General features: G+C 38.9%; 1 protein-coding gene across 2 annotated transcripts in view; it reads left to right on the plus strand.

Moving 5' to 3' along the window:
• LOC122682982 (cyclin-Y-like protein 1) overlaps window positions 1-25242 on the plus strand; it is a 103492-nt gene that overhangs the window by 11470 nt on the left and 66780 nt on the right. Inside the window, exon 2 of one of the 2 annotated variants that reach the window (XM_043886524.1) lies at window positions 15333-15430. The exons of the other annotated variant lie outside the window; for it this stretch is intronic. Within the exon in view, the coding sequence (XP_043742459.1) occupies window positions 15397-15430 (34 nt within the window). The 5' untranslated portion in view covers window positions 15333-15396. The remainder of the gene's footprint in view (window positions 1-15332; window positions 15431-25242) is intronic. 2 annotated transcript variants of the gene reach the window in all.

The following is a 25242-nucleotide window of genomic DNA, read 5'->3' on the forward strand; positions in this document are numbered from 1 at the left end:
AAAGAGAATGAACTTCGTGCCTAATGGACTCAGAATTCTCCAGTAGAGGCCTCTTTGATGTTTGATTGCAACACTGTTATGAAGAGATGTGATACGCCTCCTTACAGATTTAAAGTTGGTGGGCAATTTTATTTATTTCTGGCTGTGCTGGGTCTTCATTGCTGCACATAGGCTTTCTCTAGCTGCGATGAGCAAGGGCTGCTCTCCAGTTGCAGTGTGCAGGCTTCTCATTACAGTGGCTTCTCTTGTTGCGGAGCACGGTCTCTAGGGCTTCAGTAGTTGCGGTGCACAGGTTTAGTTGCCCCACAGCAGGCATGTGGGATATTTCCGGACCAGGAATCGAACTCTGGTCCCCTGCATTGGCAGGCTGATTCTTAACCACTGGACCACAAGGAAAGTCCCTGGGCAACGTTAAATTGTTTAAAGTTGTTTGCCACAGTTGAACTTAGCATTATTGTCAAGGAATAACTCTCAACAGCAGGCAGGGGTTATAAAAGAATATTTTGGCCAGAACAACAGTTACTGACATTATGTATGACTCTACATGTAGAACAGGATCCAGTCAGATGTTTTATTTGTTCTGTACTAACACAGCAGAAACCAGCTTGTTGCTTTTGGGGGCTGAGTGAATGAATCATGGGAAATGGCCACAGTCAGGAGGCTAAGGTCTAACTTATCTTGAACATCATCACCTGCCATCCTACCTGACACCTGCACAACGCTGTTAGACTCAGCACTGTGACTTAGCGTGGTCACATGTACAAAGCAAAGTTTTCAACTTATGTGGTCTCCTTTCAGTACCGTAAATACCCCTATTTTCCCATTATAGTCCTATACTATTCTGGATTTCTAAAATGCTCTTTACCCAAATGTTTATATTGGTCCTTTCTTCTCTTAGCTCAAATTCTCTTCTTTCTTAGCTCAAATAAATCACCCAAGAAGCTTTACTGAAGCACACAAAGCAACTCTACTCAAATTCGATCTTTCTCTCTCTTTTCTCCTTGTTTATCTTCAAATATAACTCCTATTTGATTTATTGTCTTATTATTTTTGAACCTATATTCCTTATCACTCTGGACAGTCTTTGAGACTAGAGAAGAATGTCCATTCTGTCCACTGCTATATTGTCTATCTTTAGAAAATATGGTAAAATTGACACTTTTTGTTTACTCAGAAAAATGTATTTTCTTGCTCATTTTTCGTTGTTCATTTTGATTTTCATTTCCTAATATAAATGTCCCTCACTGGAGGCAAAAGTTGAGTTTTATGTGTATCCCAGTTCCATCTTCTAATAAATTTCTTCACCTTCCTTCCCTTGTACATTTTGAATGTGATTTTACCTAGTGCCTCTCAATGAGCATTGGAGGTAAAGATGTTGGGGAACTCTCTCCTTGGAGACTTCACTTAATATTTCTCCCGGATGAACTTACTGCCTCACAAAAGGATTCTTTGTCTTTCGAATTTAACTGGCTCTTTGTTTAGGCTGGTATCCAGCAGCCCAGGAGTAAAATGTCAGGGCTCTCTATTTAATCAATGTTTTATTCTTGGCTTGTATTTCAACAGGGGGGATGAAACAGCAGTTTAAATGTTGCCGATATATATTTTTGACCCTTTTAAATTACTGGTCTATGTTATGTGAATCTCAATAATTTCTAATTTATTTTCAGTCTGTACAAATCCCTTGGAGATATGTGCTATTCTTTTGCTAAAAGACATAACAGCTGTGCTGACACTGTACTAAAACCAAGACTAATCCTCACCCAACCAAAGAGGTCATTTTATGGCATTCAACTTTTTTCATTCTCATCATAATTGACAAACTTTATATTGTGTGTTTGTAGAGCAGTGTTTCTCAAAGTTTGTTTTGTGGAATACTAATCTGCAGTGTTATTTTGCTCCCCACCTCCCAAATAGTTTCAATGAGCCAGGAGTTTGAGAAACAAAGTACTAACATATTAACAATTCTGAAACCTGTTAGAAAATCAGCTGCTTCAGTTTGGTTTACCTTTTAGCAGTTTTTCAGTGTATTTTACCATAGTGATGGTACACAAACTGTGGTCCCAGACCACCTGGGAATTTGTGAGAAATTCAAAATCTTGGGCCCCACCCAAGATCTACAGACTCCCAAGCCCTAGAGCAGAGTGGAGTCTGAGCAATCTGTGACTTCTCATGTCCTCTAAGTAAACTTGACATTTGCTCAGCGTGAGAACCACTGGACTACGGAGGTCTTACATTTGGGACAACCTTCTAACATCCTGAGGGAATGTATTCAGATCACCTGGGAAACTATTCAGTAGCTCTGGAGTGTGGCCTGAGATTATGCATTTCTTGAAATTTCCCAGGTGATATTGATGCTCTGGAGTACACCTTGAGTAGCAAGGCCACAAGACAGTTCTGAAAGAGCTAGAGCAAGCATGGGGAAGAATATTTGGATAGATTCTTACAATGGAAATTACGGGCAAAGTGTCTCCTGTGACCCATTTGAGCCCTTCATCAGTCATCCATGGACCTTTGTTAGAAGATGGAATGGCAGTGGCAACGTGGTGCTTCTTACCTGGCCACCTACCATACCAGGTATTCAGAGAAAACACATGGCAAAGAAAGAAGTTAGAGCAGGGATTCCTGAGCATGGGAATTTTTCTTGTACTTACAAATAAAAAAATGAATAGCTGTGTGGTCCTGGGTAGCTTACATAACCACAGTGAGACTCAATTTCCTCACCAGTCAGTTGGAAATATGTTAACAGCACCTGTGTTAGTAGTAGTACTGAAAGTATGACCTTCATGTAAAATGCTTACATTGTGGCACATAGTGAGTACTTAATAAATGATAATGATGTGATAATGGTCATTATGGTGGTGGTGGCCCCACATAAAATGGAAACATCCTGAAGTCAGCCTCACAATTTGATGGAAAAAACAATGTGGGAGCAAAGGTCAGATCGTTGTATTTTCCTCCCATGATTAGGGTTGCAAACTATACTTTTTCATTTTGATTCTCTTCTCACAGCTCCCAGTGACTAAACCACCTACCAAGAACTCTGGGGTTTATGAGGAGTGGGATTGCTGCCGATCCTGGTTTTCTTCTTTCTAGTATGAAAGGGATAAAACTAGTCTTGTATAAGATTTAAATGTGTGAAACTCTGAAGGCAAAAGAAGAGGACGGCAGAGGATGAGATGATTAGAGAGCATCACCAAGTCAATAGACATGAATTTGAGCAAACTCTGGGAGATAGTCAAGGTCAGGGAAGCCTGCTGCATTGCAGTCCATGGGGGTCACAGAGTCAGACACTACTAGCAACTGAATAACAACAACAGTAAAATTAAAAACCTTCCCCCATCTCAGAGTATTCCAAGGAAGATATAGCATTTGCCTAAGATCCAGGACTTTGGTTGTATGGATCTCAGTAATGCGTAAGATGTTGTGTGTGTGCATGCATGCTCAGTCCTGTCCAGCTCTTTGTGACCCCATGGACTTGAAGCCTACCAGTCTCCTCTATCCATGGGGTTTTCCAGGCAAGAATACTGGAGTGGGTTGTCATCTCCTTCTCCAGGGGATCTCCCAACCCAGGGATCAAGCGAACCTATATCTTCTGTGGCTCCTGCATTGCAGGCAGATTGTTTACCATTGAGCCACCTGGGAAGCTGGTATGAGGTTACCTGGATCTAGACCAAGAGAAGGCAGGAGAACCACATCAGAAAAGCTGAGACATTGGACACTAAAGTGTGAGCGTGGAGAGGAGACAGGCAAGCCAGCACATTTACAGTCAGATTTGAGAGAGAAGAAAGAGATTGCGAAAGAGCAACTGTGGTGATGAGAGTATGAATAGATGGTTGAAGAGGGGTGTAAGGACATTTCAGGGGAAATGCCTGTCCCATATCTCTTAGGGAAATTTTGTTAGAGAGTTAAATTTATTTTCATTGATTTTTGGATGTCAGTTTGTGACTTTGTTGACTGTGACACCAGATTGAGACTAACTTTGGGTAATTTGGTGTTGCTTAAGTAATATGTTCCCATATATTATGTTTTATAAATATTTATTACATTTATAATAAAAAATAATAATACCTTTCTCTGTTTCTCTTCTCCTCTTCTTCTGCCTCTCTCTTAGTAAAGAAACCATCTCCTTAAAATTTGAACACCCAGACTTGTTTCAATTAGCGATTCTCAACTAGGGGCTATTTTATCCCCCAGGGATATTGACAAGCTGTATTGACAGGCTGTCTTCACGAGATATTGACAAGAGCTTGACAAGATAAATTGACAAGCTCTGAAGACAGTTTTGCTTATCACAATTGAGGTTGTGTTTCTATTAGGTGTATGGGCTTCCCTGGTGGTTTCAGACAGTAAAGCGTCTGCCTACAATGTGGGAGACCTGGGTTCAATCCCTGGGTTGGGAAGATCCCCTGGAGAAGGAGATGGCAACCCACTCCAGTACTGTTGCCTGGAAAATTCCATGGACTGAGGAGCCTGGTAGGCTACAGTCCATGGGGTTGCAAAGAGTCGGACATAACTGAGTGACTTCACTTTCACTTTCTACTGGGTAGAGGCCAAGGATGCTGCTAAACATCCTACAGTCAATCACAGGTTAGCCCCCCACTGCCATAACAAGGAATTATTTGGTGTAAATGCTCATAGTGCCAAGGTTGAGAAACTCTTGTTTAAATTGCTACAGATTTCCTTCCTCAATTCCACCTTCCAGCCTGTGACTTGAATAACTCCTCTGATTATAATTTACTTACTTCCCAAAATAGTAATTCTAGGGGAAAGCCATTATGTATAGCACATAACACAATTAATGATGCTTTGGGAACTTCCTTCCATCTTACTGGGGCTTCCCTGGTAGCTCAGTTGGTAAAGAATCCACCTGCAATGTGGGAGACCTGGATTTGATCCCTGGGTTGGGAAGATCTACCCACTCTAGTATTCTGGCGTGAAGAATTCACAAAGAGATCACAAAGAGTCAGACAGGACTGAGTGACTTTCACTTTCACGTTCCATCTTATTATCTGTCAAAGGAAAAACTCTTAATAAACTAAAGATTTTCTCTGGAAACTCCTACTATGATAATAGACTCAATTAACCAATAAATAAAATGTTCAATTCTAAAAGAATTACTTTTGAGATTTCCTTGCCAGTAACAAATGTATGATGAGTTTTATTTGATTTGCATGGCTAATGACTTCCATGAAATCACCATCTTGGAGGAGCTATTGCTAAGTGTTTAAAGAGGTAGTGATGCCAAGTGGAAAGGGCTTTATCTGGTTGTCCTGAGCTTGGTTCTGGGTCCAGCTGTACCACCAGTCACCTCTTGTCCTTGGGGAATTTGCAATACTTCTCTAAGACTTGATTGCTGCTTCTGCAAGATTAGTAGGAATTGGATTCTTCTGGTTCACTCTGAACTCTGATTGATATTCTTTTCCTCCATGAGAACTGACGCCTTTTAGTTGACCTTTGAAGGAGAGCTAAATGAAGTTCAGGTCAGCCCAAATTCAACGAAGTGTTTGTGTTATTTCTAAAAAAATAAGGAAAGTTAGGAGAATATGGCAAGTTGCCACTGTTAAAGTGACTATCTCTAAATGGAAATTTAGCATTTTCCCCTTACTAAGACAAATCTGGATCTAAATAGAATTTGAAAAATAGTAGAAAAGTCAATTCCCACAGAAAACAATGAATCAAAATGAACATCTGTTAGATTTTCTTTTTCAAGTCAGGCCAACACCATATTAAACTGTTGCTGGTCCTTGCTCACTCCCCTTAGTCTCCTTCTTCCAAAAATAAGTAAAATAAATTAAAACAACAACAACAACATAGAAACAATTTGCATTGACCTCATTGTAACAGAATGTAAACCAAAACACATCTTTGAAGTTCCCGGCCCAGATGGCAAGTCCCAGCTCTCCCATGGTAGATGCTAAGCAGAAAAGTGACTGAGCCACAGGAAGTTGAAGAGATCACAAATATGTAACACCACAGAAATGGCCCAGAACTACCACTGACAAACACAAGATGCAGTAAACTGATGCATCTCTCTGAAGCAGCCCATTTCTGGGTCTTCTGAAGGAAGTCCTTCTTTCAGTTTGAACTTGTTGGTAGACTCTTAGGTTATCAGCATTAGGACATGCTCTTCTGAGCCTCATGCTTTAGTGGGAGAGATGGATTTGTGCTGCTTTGTTGATATCTACCACCTATATCCCATGGTGACTTGTAGCAGCCTTTTAAAGAAAGCTTCCTGAAGTCTGAAGTCATGGTGAGCAAACTTTTTTGACCTCAATGCATAGAAATACATTTTACATCATTATACAGTACAAATGTGTATGCACACAGAGTAAATTACCCAAAGTACCAAAGTTTCTCTGGTTATCTCTTGTGTTTAGGCGTATATACCAGTTCCTTCTGCTCAAGTCACTGTTTCTATTCCACTCTCTTATCCCATTACTTATCTAGATGATGCCCACTTGTCACTCAGGCTTAGAAATGTACCCCACACTGGATTCCATGTCTTTGGTCCCTTTACAACAATAACAAAAAGTATATAAGCACATATAGAAAACATGACAATGCCATAAAAGAACTGAAAGTTAAATGGCCTGATTTATCTTGGAGCATCCCAGTTTTTGCAAGCAAAAGGGAACCATAAAAATGATTAAGAACAGCAGTTGCCAACTTATGTCACTTATGGTACAATTTGTGGCTAAGTACTGTGGTTCAGTATTACAGAAAGCTCAGGGGAAAATCAGTCTACTTACTTTTGATTAAGGTTGCATAAGCAAATAAAATCATTTTTATATGACTTTGATTATAAAAAGTAGGAAGATCATAGATTGTTACTTGAACTAGTGCTGATTGCTTTCTTAAAGAAAAAGTCTCTTAAATAATAGGAAAACTGATTTTTTTTAAGTTCTTGGCAATCTAGGACATTTTTTTGAGAGTCACTGATTTAGACCAATGCCTTAAGTTTCACAGATCTGAAAACAGCTCGAGAGGGTAAGTGACCTTCCAAAGCCCATCTAGCATATAAGGGCACACTTAGGATCAATGATTATATCCTAAAACACAGGATTTCCCTCTAACGGTATAGATAACTTATCTTCTCAATATGTTAAGGAGATAACAAATGATCCAGAATTTCAGTCAAAAGTTGAGTGTAATGTTCTAGCAAACATAAATCTTGTACAGTTTTGAATATATTGTGTTCAAAACTGTAAGAGACTCATCAGAAACCACAAAGATGAATTCTATAGAAGCCTTAAATTTAAGAGTTTAGAATTAATAGCATATGCCTTCATTCTCTTGTTTAACCCTCAGAAAAATTTTATCTGGGTAAATGCCACATTATTCCCATTTTGTAGATAAGAAAGTCCTATTGCTGGTAACCTGCAGAACAGTGACTCAGAGTCTATGTCTTTGCTGCTGCCATATGTTGCACAAGTATTTTGAGAATTCAGAGAAAGACTAATTCTGGTTAGGAGATTTGTGTAAGGCTTCTTCGAAAATACGGATTTTTTTTGTTTCTGTTGAGATATAATTGATTTATAATGTGTTAGCTTTAGGCCCCTTCATGGATCACAGACTTGTCATGGCAAAAGGGCTTGTGTAACTCAATGACGCTATGAGCCATGCCGTGCAGGGCCACCCAAGACAAATGGGTCATAGTAAAGAGTCTGACAACACGTGGTCTACTGGAGAAGGATATGGCAGCCCACTCTAGTGTTCTTGCATGGAGAACCCTATGAACAGTATGAAAAGGTGAAAAGATATGATGCTGGAAGATGACTACCACACCGCCCCCCACCCCCAACCTCTGTTACCCAGGTCAGAAAGTGTTCAGTCCTAGGGAAGGGTGGAGGGATATCACTAATAGCTCAAGTAAGAATGAAGCAGCTGGACCAAAGCAGGAAGATGCTCAACTGTCGATGTGTCTGGTGGTGAAAGTAAAATCTGATGTTGTAAAGAACAATATTGTATAGGCATCTTGAATGTTAGGTCCATGAATCAAGGTAAATTGGATGTGGTCAAGCAGGAAATGGGAAGACTGATCATCGACATCTTAGGAATCAGGGAACTGAAATGCACGGGAATGGGTGAATTTAATTCTGATGACCATTATATCTACTACTGTTGGCAAGAATTCCTTAGAAAAAATGGAGTAACCTTCATAGTCAACAAAAGAGTCCAAAATGCAGTAGAGTGCAGTGTCAAAAATGACAGAATGATCACAATTTGTTTCCAAGGCAAACCATTCAACATCACAGTAATCCACGTCTGTGCTTCAACACTGATGTCAAAGAAGTTGAACATTCTGTGAAGACCTACAACATCTTCTGGAATGAACACCAAAAAAAAAAAAAAAAAGATGTCTTTTTCATCAGAGGAGATTGGAATGCAAAAGTAGGAAGTCAAGAGATACCCAGAATAACAGGCAAGTTTATAACAGGCCTTGGAGTACAAAATGAAGCAGGGGAAAGGCTAAGAGTTTGGTCAAGAGAACACACTGGTCATAGCAAATACACTTTTTCCACAACCCAAGAGATGGATCTACACATGGACATTACCATAGTGGATGCTGAAATCAGATTCATTCATTATATTTTTGGCAGCCAAAGATGGATAAGCTCTATATAGTCAGTAAGAAAAAAAAAAAAAAAAGACCTGGATCTAACTGTAGCTCAGATCATGAGCTTTTCATTGCAAAATTCCGGCTTAAATTGAAGAAAATAGGGAAAAACCTCTAGGCCATTCAGGTATGACCTAAATCAAATTCCTTATGATTATACAGTGGAGGTGATAAATAGATTCATGGGATAGATCTCTTAGAGTGCATGAAGAACTATGGACAGAGATTCATAACATTGTACAGAAGGCAGTGACCAAAACTTTTCCAAAGAAAAATGCAAGAAGGCAAAGTGGTTGTCTGAGTAGCCCTTGTAAATATCTGAGGAAAGAAGAGAAGCAAAAGGCACAGGACAAAGGGAAAGATAGATCCAACTGAATGCAAAATTCCAGAGAATAGCAAGGAGAGATAAAAAGGCCTTATTAAATGAACAATGCAAAGAAATAGAGGAAAACAACAGAATGGGAAAGACTACAGATCTCTTCAAGAAAATTGGAGCTATCAAGGGAACATTTCATGCAAGGATTGGCATGATAAAGGACAGCAAAGGTAACAACGTAACAGACATAGAAGAGATTAAGAAGAGATGGCAAGAATAGAAGAACTTTACAAAAAAGATCTTAATGACCCAGATAACTACGATGGTGTAGTCACTCACCTAGAGCCAGAAATCCTGGAGTATAAAGTCAAGTGGGCTTTAAGAAGCATTACTACAAAGAAAGATAGTAGAGGTGATGGAATTCCAGCTAAGCTATTTCAAATACTAAAAGATGATGCTGTTAAAGTGCTGCACTGAATATGCCAGCAAATTTGGAAAACTCAGTAGTGGTCACAGGACTGGAAAAGGTTCAGTTTTCATTCCAGTCCCAAAGAAGGTCAATGCCAAAGAATGTTCAAACTTCATACAGTTGTGCTCATTTCACATGCACACAAAGTTATGCCAAAAATCCTTCAAGCTAACCTTCAGCAGTATGTGAACAGAGAACTTTGAGATGTGTAAACTGGATTTAGAAAAGACAGAGGAACAGAGATCAAATTGCCAACATTTGTTGGGTGATAGAAAAAGCAAGGAAGTTCCAGAAAAAATTCTGCTGCTTCGTTGACTAAGCTAAAGCTTTTGACTGTGTGAGTCACAACAAACTGTGGAAAGTTCTTGAAGACCTGGTAGTACTAGACCACCTTACCTGTCTCCTGAGGAACCTGTATGTGGGTCAAGAAACAGCAGTTAAAACCAAACACGAAACAACTGTCTGGTTCAAAATTGGAAAAAGAGTACAACAAGGCTGTATATTGTCACCGTGCTTATTTAATTTATATGCAGAGTACATCATGCTGGGCTGGATGAGTCACAAGCTGGAATCAAGATTGCTTGGAGAAATAGCCACTTCAGATATGCAGATGATATCCCACTCTAATGGCAGAAAGTGAAGAGGAACTAAAGAGCCTCTTGATAAAAAAAATTGCAAATCAATGTGTACTCTAAAAAAATGGAAACAACTAAGGAATATTGGATACATATTGGGTTTTAGGTGGCTTTAAGGAATTACAATTAATTTATATCTTATAATAATGGCATGATTATTGCCTCAAAAAAAAAAAAAAAAAACCAAACCTTTATATGTTAAATACATAGTGAAGTATTTATGGGTGAAATTATTTACTTTAAAAGAATATAGTTTTAACAAAGATTAGATGAAACCAGAATGGCAAGATGTTTATAAATTTGATGAGTTGTGTTCTTTTCTTGACTTTTGTATATATTTGATGTTTCCATAATAAAAAGTTAAAAATAAAATCAATGAGAGAGACATTAGGAAGGAATAGTCTTCACCCTCTTAGGTTGGCTTCCCTGGGAAATTGGCTTAGAGATTTGCATGCAGGGCTCTTGAGAGTAAACCCCGTGGGAGATTACAGGAAGTTGAACTGGGCCCAAGGAGATGCTGGAGTGCACTGTAGTGACAAGGAAGGTTTCAGTAACTCCCAACTAGAATGGCTCCTCAGGTCACCTGATCTCAGGGAACCATGACTTTATACACCTCTCACTACCCTCCCCTTCACATATACATACACATATTGATCTGTCTTTGAATTGTGAGCTGTCTCCAGAGAACAGGTATAACCTTGGAAAAGATTTTCTTTGTATCACCTCACACTGGTCAGAATGGCTATCATCAAAAAGTCTACAAACCATAAGTGCTGGAGATGGTGTGGAGGAAAGGGAACCTTCCTGCCCTATTGGTGGGAATATAAATTGGTACAGCTGCTATGAAGAACAGTGAGAAAAAAAAAAAAGTTATGTCTGACTCTTTGCGACCCCATGGGCTGTAGCCCTCCAAGCCTGGAAGTCTCCTCCATCCATGGGATTTTCCAGGCAAGAATACTGGAGTGGGTTGCCATTTCTTTCTCCAGGGGATCTTGCAGACCCAGGGATTGAACCTAGGTCTACAGTATTGCAGGCAGACTGTTTACCATCTGAGCTACCAGGGAAACCATTATGGAGAACAGTAAGCGGTTCCTTAAACTAAGAATACCATATATGATCCAGCAATTCCACATCTGGGCATGTATCTGAAGAAAACCATAATTTGAAAAGATATATCCTTGCCTCCTTTGTCAAAGATAAGGTGTCCATAGGTTCGTGGATTTATCTCTGGGCTTTCTATTCTGTTCCATTGGTCTATATTTCTGTCTTTGTGCCAGTACCACACTGTCTTGATGACTGTGGCTTTGTAGTAGAGTCTGAAGTCAGGCAGGTTGATTCCTCCAGTTCCATTCTTCTTTTTCAAGATTACTTTGGCTATTCGAGGTTTTTTGTATTTCCATACAAATTGTGAAATTCTTTGGTCTAGTTCTGTGAAAAATACCGTTGGTAGCTTGATAGGGATTGCATTGAATCTATAGATTGCTTTGGGTAGAATAGCCATTTTGACAATATTGATTCTTCCAATCCATGAACACGGTATGTTTCTCCATCTGTTTGTGTCCTCTTTGATTTCTTTCATCAGTGTTTTATAGTTTTCTATGTATAGGTCTTTTGTTTCTTTAGGTAGATATACTCCTAAGACAAAGGAGGCAAGGATATACAATGGAAAAAAGACAACCTCTTTAACAAGTGGTGCTGGGAAAACTGGTCAACCACTTGTAAAAGAATGAAACTAGAACACTTTCTAACACCATACACAAAAATAAACTCAAAATGGATTAAAGATCTAAATGTAAGACCAGAAACTATAAAACTCCTAGAGGAGAACATAGGCAAAACACTCTCCGACATAAATCACAGCAAGATCCTCTATGACCCACCTCCCAGAATATTGGAAATAAAAGCAAAACTAAACCAATGGGATCTAATGAAACTTAAAAGCTTTTGCACTACAAAAGAAACTATAAGTAAGGTGAAAAGACAGCCCTCAGATTGGGAGAAAATAATAGCAAATGAAGAAACAGACAAAGGATTAATCTCAAAAATATACAAGCAACTCCTGCAGCTCAATTCCAGAAAAATAAATGACCCAATCAAAAAATGGGCCAGAGAACTAAACAGACATTTCTCCAAAGAAGACATACAGATGGCTAACAAACACATGAAAAGGTGCTCAACATCACTCATTATTAGAGAAATGCAAATCAAAACCACAATGAGGTAGGTACCATTACACACCAGTCAGGATGGCTGCTATCCAAAAGTCTACAAGCAATAAATGCTGGAGAGGCTGTGGAGAAAAGGGAACCCTCTTACACTGTTGGTGGGAATGCAAACTAGTACAGCCACTATGGAAAACAGTGTGGAGATTCCTTAAAAAACTGGAAATAGAACTGCCATATGACCCAGCAATCCCACTTCTGGGCATACACACTGAGGAAACCACATCTGAAAGAGACACATGCACCCCAATGTTCATCGCAGCACTGTTTATAATAGCCAGGACATGGAAGCAACCTAGATGCCCATCAGCAGATGAATGGATAAGGAAGCTGTGGTACATATACACCATGGAATTTTACTCAGCCGTCAAAAAGAATTCATTTGAACCAGTCCTAATGAGATGGATGAAACTGGAGCCCCTTATACAGAGTGAAGTAAGCCAGAAAGATAAAGAACATTACAGCATACTAACACATATATATGGAATTTAGAAAGATGGTAACGATAACCCTATATGCAAAACAGAAAAAGAGACACAGAAATACAGAACAGACTTTTGAACTCTGTGGGAGAAGGTGAGGGTGGGATGTTTCAAAAGAACAGCATGTATACTATCTATGGTGAAACAGATCACCAGCCCAGGTGGGATGCATGAGACAAGTGCTCCGGCCTGGTGCACTGGGAAGACCCAGAGGAATCGGGTGGAGAGGGAGGTGGGAGGGGGGATCGGGATGGGGAATAAGTGTAAATCTATGGCTGATTCATATCAATGTATGACAAAACCCACTGAAATGTTGTGAAGTAATTAGCCTCCAACTAATAAAAAAATTAAAAAAAAAAAAAGAAAAAGAAAAGATATATGCACCCCAGTGTTTCATTGCAGCACTATTTACAATAGCCAAGATATGGAAGCAACCTAAATGTCCATCAACAGAGGAATGGGTAAAGAATATGTGTGTGTGGGTGTGGGTGTGTGTGTGTATATAATGGGATATTACTCAGCCATAAAAAGAACAAAATAATGCCATTTACAGTAGCATGATGGATCTAGAGATGATCATACTAAGTGAAATATGTCAGACAAAGACAAATATCACATATTACTAATATGCAGAATCTAATTTTTAAAAGAAATTATATAAATGAGCTTATTTACAAAATAGGAACAAACTCACAGATTTCAAGAACAAACATTGTTACCAAAGGGGAGATGTGAGGTAGGAGGGATATTATAGACCAGGAGCTTGGGATTAACATACACAAACTACTACATATAAAATAGACAGGCAACAAGGACCTACTGCTTAGTACAGGAAACTCTCCTCAGTATTCTGTAATAACGTATATGGGGAAAGAATCTGAAAAAGAATAAGTAGATATATATGTATAACTGAATCAATATGCTACACAAGTGAGACACAACATTGTAAATCAACTATATTGCAATAAAACAATTTTAAAAAGATACTGCTTGGCTGACAATTCCCAGAGAGAGGAACTCGAACAGATGCTGAGTGCTTTTAGCCATTGAAGTAATAAGAACCTCAGTCTTCATCCTGGAAATCTGGGCAGCTTACCCTGGCACCCATCACACTCTCCATTTTTTTTTTTACCCATAAACATTTACAACAATGACATTTTTCTCCTGTGTCTCATGCACTTGATGATTGTGTCCGTGTTTTGTTTTGTTGGCTGTTTGAGAAAAGTGGTGTATTTGCATAAAGAGAGCATGTGTTGACATGCAATAGATCTGTTGCTTTAAATTCATCTTGCAAGTGGTTTTCATTGAAATAGCAGGAAACTAATGTCCTTTTAAAACTTTATTAAAATCATCTGGATATGCTTAATCTAGTAAAAGCAGAGTACACGGCTGCTGGACTTCCTATAGATTTAGATATGGAGCAGAAAGAGGCTTAAGTGATATCCTACATTTGAAACTGTGTAGAAAGATGTTATTGGCCTCAAAAAATATGTCCCTTATGAAGTAGATTCACAACTAGCATCCCTGCACCATTTCTGTTTGCATGACTTTTTGAATGTCTCTGGCATTCTGTCCTACTTGGTCTCTTCATTCTCCGTGTGGGTTCATATACATCATTGCTGTTTTTTCTAGAATTGCTGCCTTTCCTTGTTCAGTCTAAGACTTTCCGCTTCTCCACTCAAGAAAGGTCAATTCTGAAGTGAACCTTTACAAAGAGCTGTATCACCCTGAGCCTCAGAATCATTTCAACTTTGTCTTCAAAAATTTGACCCTTCATCATAATTGAGTTCTACTTAGTCTAGCCATTTTCATGATTAATTATAGATGGGAACTCTGGGCTAGATGGTGCAGCCATGTTTAATGAGGTCACTCAGATGGTCAGGCCGCTTTCTAGGGCACTGTGATCTTTTACTTACTTTTGGCAAAAAAAAAAAAAAAAAGATCAAATAATTTACACCATGTTGTTGAGTTACTTTAGAAAAAATGACACCAGTGTTCATTAAGGATGTAAATACCTATAAATCCACTTAAACACATGCCTTCTACATTGAAAGCCACCCTGGAACCTTGATTACATTTGATTTTAGGGCTTTGAAATGCAAAGCAACACGCTGAACACTGTTGGATGAAACTGTTCTGAAGTGGAGAACTAGGAGGAAGTCTTAAATAGCGTTACTCCAGCCAACATACACAAACTTAACATTGCTTTTTGAACCTATGGCCATGTGCATTAAAGATGAATATTTTGCCTTTGAAAAATTAATGTCCCAGAGCTCTTGCAACCATTGTTTTTTTGTGAAATGGAGTATGCAAAATGTCTTTTAAAAATGCAGCCTTTTGGTGAATAGATTGTTTCTCCTCTTTTTGGGCTGTGTTACTCATTGGAAAGCCCCCTAAAGGAGCATTAAGCAAATGAGCAAATAGCTTTAAAAATCCTGTTACCATACTCAGAGGAACCTGGAGATGGATGGAGTCAGTGAGCGAGACCAATTTTCATCCTTGTGTGAAACAAATAAAGTGTCTCTTTCTCCTCTTTTCTTTTCTTGATCTTTTAAAAATGTAAAGGCTCACTGCTTTTTCTTGTTTAACAGATTTAAGTTTAAACAAAGAAGGCTTCTTTGAAAGGTCCAAGTAAGAAATGCCAAGCTAAGGAGGATGGAGCTGGCCTGGGAGCTTTGTGAGTTATCAGGTAAATGTTATGTCTGGAGTAGAGACTAAGATAACCAAGCCTCGTGGGGTCTTGGATCAATTTAATTTTGATAAATGACCAGTTTGGTAAATATTATTTACATTACTCCATAAGTCAGGTCTGTTTCTGATCCACTCATGTTTGAACAACTCGCATCATTGACTGTGGAAATAGCTTCTCAAGTAATCCCCATGGGCTGGCTTACCCCACTGTTAGCTCACAGTTAGAAGGATAATTAGGAATGAGGGTGCTTGGCTTTTGAACTAAAAATGAAAGCATGGGCAAAAGGCTCAGTAATCTATATTTGAAGCAGTTCTTGAGCCACAAGAACTCAATATTCCCAGCAATCTACAGAAGTGGTGGTATTTTAAAATTCTGCATCTGCTTTAAAAAATGACGTTCTTAAATATTACAAGATTTAAAAAGAAAAACAGTTTTTAAGCATAGTCCTATCCCTTTAACACACTATTTTATCTATCTGTATTTTCTACTCTCTATCTATATAGGTTATATGTTTATTGATTCACTCACTCCTTCATTCTGCAAGTGTTTAAATACTTAGAATGCATCAGTTAGTAGTTAATGCCAGAGATTAACCAACATTTTCTGTAGTGAGCCAACCACATAGTAAAAGGTTTTGAGGGCCACCCAATCTTTGTCACAACTTCTCAGGTCAGGTGTTATAGGGCAAAAGCAGTTAAAGACAATATGTGAACACACAGATCTGATAGTTTCCCCATAAAACTTTATTTACAAAGCAGGCAGTATGTTGGATTTGGCCAGCTGGTCACAGTTTAACTAAACTGTGGCATAAAACCATGGCATCCAAGAGCCAGACAAAATATTAGATAAAGTCCCATTGAACATACACTGTAATTGGGGAGGGCAAATAGTAAATAACAAATAAATGGTCTCAGTGAATAAATAGTACAAATGAAAGAAACTATTAGGTTGGTGCAAAAGTAATTATTTATGGATGCTAAGTTTTAAATCACTGTAACTAGGCTCAAACACATGTTTATTAATCAAAATAAGAACCATTACAATCAACACATTTTTGCCAATGAGAAATTAGTTTGTTTATTACTATAGCATAAAAACTTATGCTTTGGGATTCGATGAAGTCTTGGATAGCTTTTTCTGCATCCTGCTGGTTGTGGAAGCATTTTCCGTACAAAAAGTTGTCAAGATGCTTGAAGAAGTGGTAGTCAGTTGGACAGAGGTCACATGGATATTGCACCTCAGACAAAAATTGTAGCCCAGTTTGTTCACCTTTTGAAGCATTGGTTGTGTGATATGCAGCCAGGTCACAGAAAAGAATTGGGCCCTTTTTGTTGACCACCACTGATTGCAGGAGTTGTAGTTTTTTGTGCATCTCATTGATTTGCTGAGCATACTTCTCAGATGTAATGGTTTCACTAGGATTCAGAAAGCTGCAGTGGATTAAACTAGCAGCAAACCATGAAACAGTGCCCATGACACTTTTATTGGTGCAAGTTTGGCTTTGGAGATTGTTCTCAGTCCAGCCACTGAACTGGTCATCACTGGTTGTTACATAAAATTCACATTGTTGTTGCATAGAGCTGTTGCATAGGGTAAGAGAAAATGACACTTCTAAAAGAAACTGTTTATTTGATTTGCAGTCAGCTCTTGAGACACCCATTTATCAGCTTTTTCATCTTTCCAATTTGCTTCAAATGCCAAATGACCATAGGATGGTCGATGTTGAGTTCTTCAGCAACTTTGCATGTAGTTGAAAGAGGATTAGCTTCAGTGATCCTCTCAGTTGGTCGTTGTACACTTCCAATGGCTAGCCTCTGCTGCACTCCTCATCTTCACGGCTCTAATCTACTTTGCAAAACTACTTGAACCTCCAGTGCACTGTATGTTCATTAAAAGTTTCTGGGCCAAATGCATTGTTGAAGTCATAGTTGTCTCCACTGCTTTATGACCCATTTTGTGCTCAAATAAGATCATTTGAATTGATTTTTGTCTAACATCATTTCCCTAGTCTAAAATACATATAAAATAAACACCAAGGAATAATTCATTAGCAAAAAATATAAAGCAAGAAATGCACGTTAAAATAATGTATAACAAACCACATTTATTTAAGAATGTATTCCAATATCAAATGGCAAAATTCAGTAATGCAAAACCAAAATTATTTTTGCACCAACCTAATATTCCTTCCCCTGTGTCATACATGTAGCTAAATCTAATTGATGAGCATATATATGAAGGAAAGATATCAAGGTAATAAAAGATATCAAGATAATAAACTTTTTCTAAATTCTTTGTTTCTGCTTTGGACAGAGAAACCCAAGAATTTTAAAGTAGGGCAAAAATCAGAAGCAAGGAATGTAAATGTAAAGAGTGTTTGCCTTTTGGTAAGAAAATTTTTGTTAGCTTTAGGCACCCAGCTTTCTGGGTAGTCCTGAAAATCAGGGTCTGAATAAAGGAGCAGACAAATGGGAACCTCATTCTTCCTGCTCAGGGCCTGTGTTTTGCCACTCAGCAGCAGCCCTTCATAATTAAGTCAGTTAAGAAACAAGGTAGCTCAGACATAGAAGCTCGTGTTCAAATCCATCAGGCACGGATTGTAAATGGCACAGTGCATGCAAAGCACAGTACATGGTACAACGTTATAAAGAGGAATACTGATGAATGTGACAGATCCCTGTCTTTGTAGTTGGAGGGAGAGACAGGGACCTGGCAGATAGGACAGATTGAAGGCCAAGGTATCACGTGATAGAGTAGGTGTGTGTGTGTGTGTGTGTGTGTGTGTGTGTGTGTGTGTGTGTGTGTGTGTGACTGAAGGCCAAGGTATCAAGTGATAGAGTAGGGTGTGTGTGTGTGTGTGTGTGTGTGTGTGTGTGTGTTGCTCAGTCATGTCTGACTCTTTGTAACACCATGGACTGTAGCCCACCAGGTTCCTCTGTCCATGGGATTCTCCAAGCAGGAATACTGGAGTGGGTAGCCATTCCCTTCTCCAGGGGATCTCCCCAATCCAGGGATCAAATCCAGGTCTCCTGAGTAGCAGGCAGATTGTTGATCGTCGGAGCCACCAGGAAAGTCCATGATAGACTATATGGGAGGTCAACTCCTACTCTTCCCTCATCTTCAGCATAGAGGAAGGGCTTACCCCCCATCCCATGCCTCAGGAAGGGATTGCACTGGAAATATGTATTCCCTTCTCTTTCAGAAATATTTTCTTCTCGTATGCTCTTCCCCTGGGGAAGAACAGTAATCTTTCTGGTGGATGAGATTGGAAAAGTATAGAGTGCGGCATTTTCGGTACTCTTTTTTTTTTTAGATGCTGGTCATGGCAAACATATTTCTACGTGCCAGATACCAACATTTTCATTTCTTTAATCCTCACAGCAGTCCTGTGAGGTAGCACTTTATCATTCCCATCTTCTAGGTGAGGAGATTAACTCATAGAAGCTCTGAGGGACTTGTATGTCTGCTTGGCTGATGAATGGCACAGCCAGGTATAGTCACTCAATCAAACTCCAGGATCCTTGCTCTCAATTCCTCCCCTCTCTGGTTCCAGGGAAGAGTGAAAGTGTACTGTTCACTTCTTCCATGACATAAGCATACCAGAATCAGGGCAGGGTCCTGGTCTTGCTCGAAGCCTCTGTGTTCCTGATGGAGGCACAAGAGCAATTTCGAGGTGTAAATATAAAGGTTTCCTTCAGTTAAGGGTATCCATTGCTAGATTTGGTGCAAGTGGGCAGAAAAGCCAATCATGTTCTTAAATTCAGCAACATTGGTGATAAAGCTAATATTTCTATCTCTCTTGATTTAACTGCTGTATCTCTTTCCCAAAATTTTGGTGCCCAGCCAACTCAGAGGAAAAACGGTGATTAATTCTCACCCCAGACTCCCATCATAAGTATGAATAATAGCAGTAGTAAAAAATATCCAACAACAAATATGGTATAGCAGACATTGTGATGAGTGCTTTAGGTATGTATCATCTCTTTGCATCTTCACCACAATCTCAAATGAGTAGATACTCCATGTTATGGAAGAGTAAAGAGGGATTAAATTTTAGGTTGTCAAATAGATTTCTGATGAATGAGAGTGTAATGACTGTTTTATTGTCATTATGACATATTAATAGGCAAACCCAACACTTGATTGCAATGGTCTTTGATGTTAACTTCAAATAATTCTGCTCTTCACAGAATCACTGACAATAGTTGATGTTTAATACTATCTTAAGAGCATGCAAAGGTCAAAATAATTCACAGTACTGGCCAACAAATAGCAGAATGAAGTTAGGTTAAGACATTTCAGTAGAAAACCTCTTTTATCTGTCTACTTCTTCTCACCTTTTTCGGCATTGCCCTAGACAAGCCACCGCTGTCTCTCACTTGTTCTACTGAAAGAGTCCTCATATCATCAGCCACATGTATTTCGTCAGTGTCAGATGTCTTCTCCATATGCACAAGCGTGACCTCACTACAGGGCACTGCCCCTGACTCCCCCTTCAGTCCTGTCTCCTCCATTTCCCAGCTACACTTCAGTTCCTTGGCTATCCCATATCTTTCGTGATGTGATTTGTTGCTGTTGTTTTTCCTTTCTGAAATATCCTTCCCTCTTCCTGAAACATCCTTTGCTAACCCGTTTTCACATCCATAAGGAAACTTATCCTTTATGCTTCAACTTGAATATTGCTTCCTCCGAATTTCTTTCTTAGTAGCCCTTGTTAGAGGTCCTTGTGCTATCCCATCCCTATACTTCTAGGACTCATCTCAGTTTATATTCATTTGGTTTTTGTAGCTACTCGTTTTTTGTCTGACTTCATCTGAAATAAAGCTTTACAGGGGTCTGATCCGAATCTGCCTTGCTCACTGCACTGTTCTCAGTGCCAAGCGTGGACTCACCCAGTTTATGTTGTTGATCAAACTGAATATGGTTGCGAAGGTCGTGTCCTGTACGCTTCAAGGGTACTATCCACATAGATGATGATATCACTGATGCTCCCTGGAAATGTACAACACATCAACCCTTTATTGAATGAAAGAATGAATAAATAAATAAGTGACACCATTATTACAGAATTGCCTTATTGAAGAAAACTGTTTTGATGCCCAGTATTTCCTAGAAACCATAAAATCGCATGTGGTCATATATGCCTTGCATATATGTCATACTTAAGCAGTAATGTTGGCATTTTATGTATTCCAAGTGAAATCTCTTTTGCCCTTATTGAAATTCTGCATCAATTTTTTTCATAATCTTGAACTTAGTCCACAGCCCTCCAGGTGCCAATATAAAGTCCCACTTTAGCTTTTTAATTGTACAGAGACCTCATTCTTGACTTGCACGTGAGAAAGAGCTGAAGCTGCATTCCATGTGTGAATCAAAATACATTTTAATACAGTATTTTTATTCAGTGGGGCCCCTGAGTAAAACCTGCAATGTATTATAAAATGCTGGTAAATATATATACAATCATAGAGGGAAGGAATGAGTGACATCCAGAAGAAGGTTATAGATCATAGTGCTGAGAGCTGGATTACCTGGCACATGGAACTGCTCATAACTAAGTGTGTATTGTAAATAATAAATCTTAACCATGGTGCCCATCTCCAAGTCTTTCCATCTACATGTGTGACTCCAGGCTTTGCTACAGTAGAAATTGAACTGTGATTACTACTGATAACCATTTATTAATAAATTTAAACAAGGAAGCAGTTTAAAAAATAAAATGGGAATTTGAATTGAACAAATTGTGGTTTCTTATAGGATATAATTGTAACATCACCTCCAATACTGCCATCATTTCACCTTGTAATTCACATTTGCACATTCCCCCAAGACACTCTAAGCTCCCCATGGCTCTTTAATCTGTTTTACTAACTTATGCACACTTGCCTTGCACATAGAGTTTGCAGATCTTGGTATTCATAGGGTGACTGAATGAAATTATTAAACAAAATGGTTTCATTAAACCAGACTTAAAATTCCACACCACCTCAAAAACATCACTTTATTGGCTTTTCAAACTGAGAACAGAACATTGACTTGGGCAAGTTTCTCACTGGGACTTAACCCATGAGATGGTAGATGTCTTGATGCACACTAAGAAACCCCTTCAGGAATGAAGGGCTTACCCATGAACTGCTGGGAGTGCAGTCAGATGGCAGCCTTGGTTATTTGGCCCCCTTTGGGAAAAGACTGTTAAGGAGAGCCACCAAGCCCTTCCCACGCATTCTCAGCCAATAGGTGGTCAACTCCAGCGTGTCAAGTCTGCATGCTCTTCCTCCATCTCAAGTCAATGCTACAGAGCCACCTCAGCTCCAGAACTTTTCTTGGGGTCAGCTGAAGCCTGTCCTGCGAATAAAACAGAGCTCAAGTTGTCCCTCTAGCCCATCCTTCCTTTCACAGGTGTTGATGATCCCAAGAGCACTCCCTAATAAATCTCCTCAATGCTAGTATTTGTCCCAGAGTTTGTTTCCCACAGAGCATAGTGTATAACCCATGACTCTATGTTTCAAAGAGTTAAAAGACAAAGGAATCAATTCAAGGAATATTCCCCCTTACTAGAACAATCTCAAAACAAGCAGTGTTATTATTTGTGAAAGTGACTGGGTCTCAGTAGCAGCTGCAGCAGAGAGTTGGATTTGTGCTATTCGTGTCATAAACAGAAACACTGTTGTAGCTTAGAGTAACCAGCAGCATTGGCCTTCATTGCATGGGACCACTGCTCCCAAAACAACACTAGGAATTTGGGAAATTATGGTGATGGAACAGACACTTAATTAAGGGTAGTGTCAGAGTTCTTGCATTTTTTTAACTGACCTCCAGAAAACTATATTCCTCTGATGCTTGGTTATTCTTTGATTATATTTAATTTCCCAAAGTGTGCAGTAACAAGACAACACTTGAAGAAATCTCTAAGATCTAGAGGATTAAAAAGTCATACATTTTCCGTAATAACTGTTATAACAAATGTAGTTCAATGATACTGTAGTATAATTAGATTTAATAACATATCATAATTATTGATGAGGCTTTTGTATAGAGGAGTCAGTGAACTGCAGGTTGGGGGAGAAGCCCAGCCCACCACGGGCAGAATTTGGCCACAGTCATTCATTTAGAGGTTGTTCCTGGTTGCTTTCATGCCATGGTGGCAGAGTTGAGTAGCTGGGGCAGAAGTTGCATGGCCCACAAAATCTAATATATTTATCATTTAGCCCTTTGCAGAAAGACTGTTGACCCCTGCTCTCATGTAGTAACATTTAATGATCCCAATATAGTATTAAATGAAAGGAGAAAAATTTGTTGAAGGAAAATAACACTCCATATGTACATATACATACATACACAAAACGTTATCTCTGGTCATTGAGATTAGAGATGAATATTTGTATTTTCTTCTTTTTGCTTTTTGTATTTTCCATAGGAAACATGCATTTTTTTTTTTTTAGTAACAAAACTAATAAATGCTATTTAGTGTGTAATTTTTTTCTTCAAAACCACTTAGAATTTTATTAGCTAGCTGTCTGTATAAAAAAAAAGTCATTTATCTAAAGTCCAGTTAGAAAGCAGCTCTGAATGTGTGCATACTGAAGGATTTGTACAAAGGATTTCATAATACTACTCCATGTCTAAGAAAATATGCAAACCATCAAGTTGCATATTCATAGAGAAGCTTGCCCAGCTACTGGATTAAGCATCCAGTTGGCGATCAGAAGCTTAAAAAGAGAACCAGCAACAACCCTGGGTTATTTTGTGACAGCTGGCTCCATTTGGTAAGCCTGTACACGTTGTGCTAAGAAATACGGTTTATTCAACTTCTGGTTTGTGATGCTTTTTAAATTCTCCCATCAGTTTTCTTGTGTGTTTCAAGAAGAAAATGCCAAAAAGCTTCCATTTTCCTAAACCAGGCCATTTCTAGACTAAAAAATAACACAGTGGTCATTAAAATAACATAGCTAATCATTCTTGAACCATTTTCTGAATAAATAACAAGACTCAAGTTCAATGCTGTTTACCAGTATCCTGTTTGTTTGTTTGTTTTTAGTTGGGATATAGCTGTCTTACAATGTTACGTTAGTTTCTGCTGTGAAATGAAGCAAATCAGCCATGTGCGTGCGTGCATGCTAAGCTGCTTCAGTTGTGTCCCACTCTTTTTGACTCTCTAGACTGTAACTTGCAAGGATCTTCTGTCCATGGGATTCTCCAGGCAAGAATAGTGGAGTGGGTTACCATATCCTCCTCCAGGTGATCTTTCTGACCTAGGGATTGAACCATGTTTCCTGCGGCTCCTGCACCGCAGGTAGATTCTTTACCACTGAGCTCCTGGGGGAGCCCCTGAATCAGCCATATGTGTGTATATATACACACGTATTTCCTCGCTCTTAGCCCTCCTTCCCATCCTCCCCCATCCCACCCATCTAGGTCACCACAGAGCACTCAGTTGAGCTCCTTGCCCTGTACAGCAGATTCCCATTAGCTATCTGTTTTACACATGGTAATATATATATTAATATGTCAACCACATCCTCTTAACAAACAAGAAATACTCTTTCCACCTATTTTCAGATGGGGAAACAGATCCTCAGGCAGGTTCAGTAGATGGCCAAAGGCTCACCAGTCTAATACATAACTTAGCCAAATGTCCAGAGGTCAAGCCAACTCTCTCTGACTCTGGAAATCTGAGTCCTCACTCACCAACCTGTGTGGTCTCCTGACCATCTGCATGTTTCAAAGCATGATATAATCCTAGCACCCATCTCCATGGGAACATGTAGTTGGTATTCAAAAATATCTGTAGAATGACCAAAAGACTGTGCAGTTTAGTCCATTCAGTAAAGCCTGGCACAAAGAAGTAGGAGTTGTAACATTAAGAAATATTAGGAGATCTTGGTTTTCATGTATAAAATTATTTGGGGAGAGTATTTTCAGAGTGGGTATAAAGCACTAGCAGACTGCTGTGTAATATTAGAACACTTCTTATTGGAAGTAACTTCAGGAAACTGTTTTGTATACACATTTTATAAGTCCAAATTGATTTAATTCAAATAAATATTAAACTTTGTATAAAAACCATATTTGCTTAACCTGTTATACTATGTCAGTATCACATAGAAAAATATCAGAATATGATTTTTATTTCCATTTTCTTCCACTCTCTTAGGCATTTTTAGAATGCTATTCCAGTGCTTTGCTCACTGGAAAACTGAGGCTTTTTTTTTAAAAAAAACTCTATGAATTAAAGCAAATATTACTGTATTTCTGGCTTAGAAACTATGGATCTGTGTAGATGCTGGAAAAGGTGTATCTTCATAATGCATCCTTTCCTGTTCCTAAATCAAAACAGAATGAATCTTTGAGATTTGGAAATTAGCATCACTTAGTCACACCAAATAAAAGTCAATTGTTGCCAAATCTATTTTCTAAATAAAATGATGCATTTTTTTATCCTTCCATTGTGTAACAGTATAAAGAAAAAATAAAGTATGGGCTTGGAACTCATATTTAAAAGTTGGCAATTACCCCCCGCCTAGTTTTGGCAATTTGTATTTCTATTTGAAATACATTAATTGGTGAATTGGGGCTTCCCTGGTAGCTCAGCTGCTAAAGAATCTGCCCGCAATGCCGGAGACCCCGTTCAATTCCTGGGTCAGGAAGATCCCCTGGAGAAGGGACAGGCTGCCCACTCCAGTATTCTTAGGCTTCCCTGGTGGCTCAGCTGGTAAAGAATCTGCCCGCAGTGCAAGAGACCTGGGTTCGATCCCTGGGTTGGGAAGATCCCTTGGAGAAGGGAACGGCTACCCACTCCAGTTAAAATA

The sequence above is a fragment of the Cervus elaphus genome, chromosome 1 (genome assembly GCF_910594005.1).
Source record: "Cervus elaphus chromosome 1, mCerEla1.1, whole genome shotgun sequence".
Lineage (NCBI taxonomy): Eukaryota > Metazoa > Chordata > Mammalia > Artiodactyla > Cervidae > Cervus > Cervus elaphus.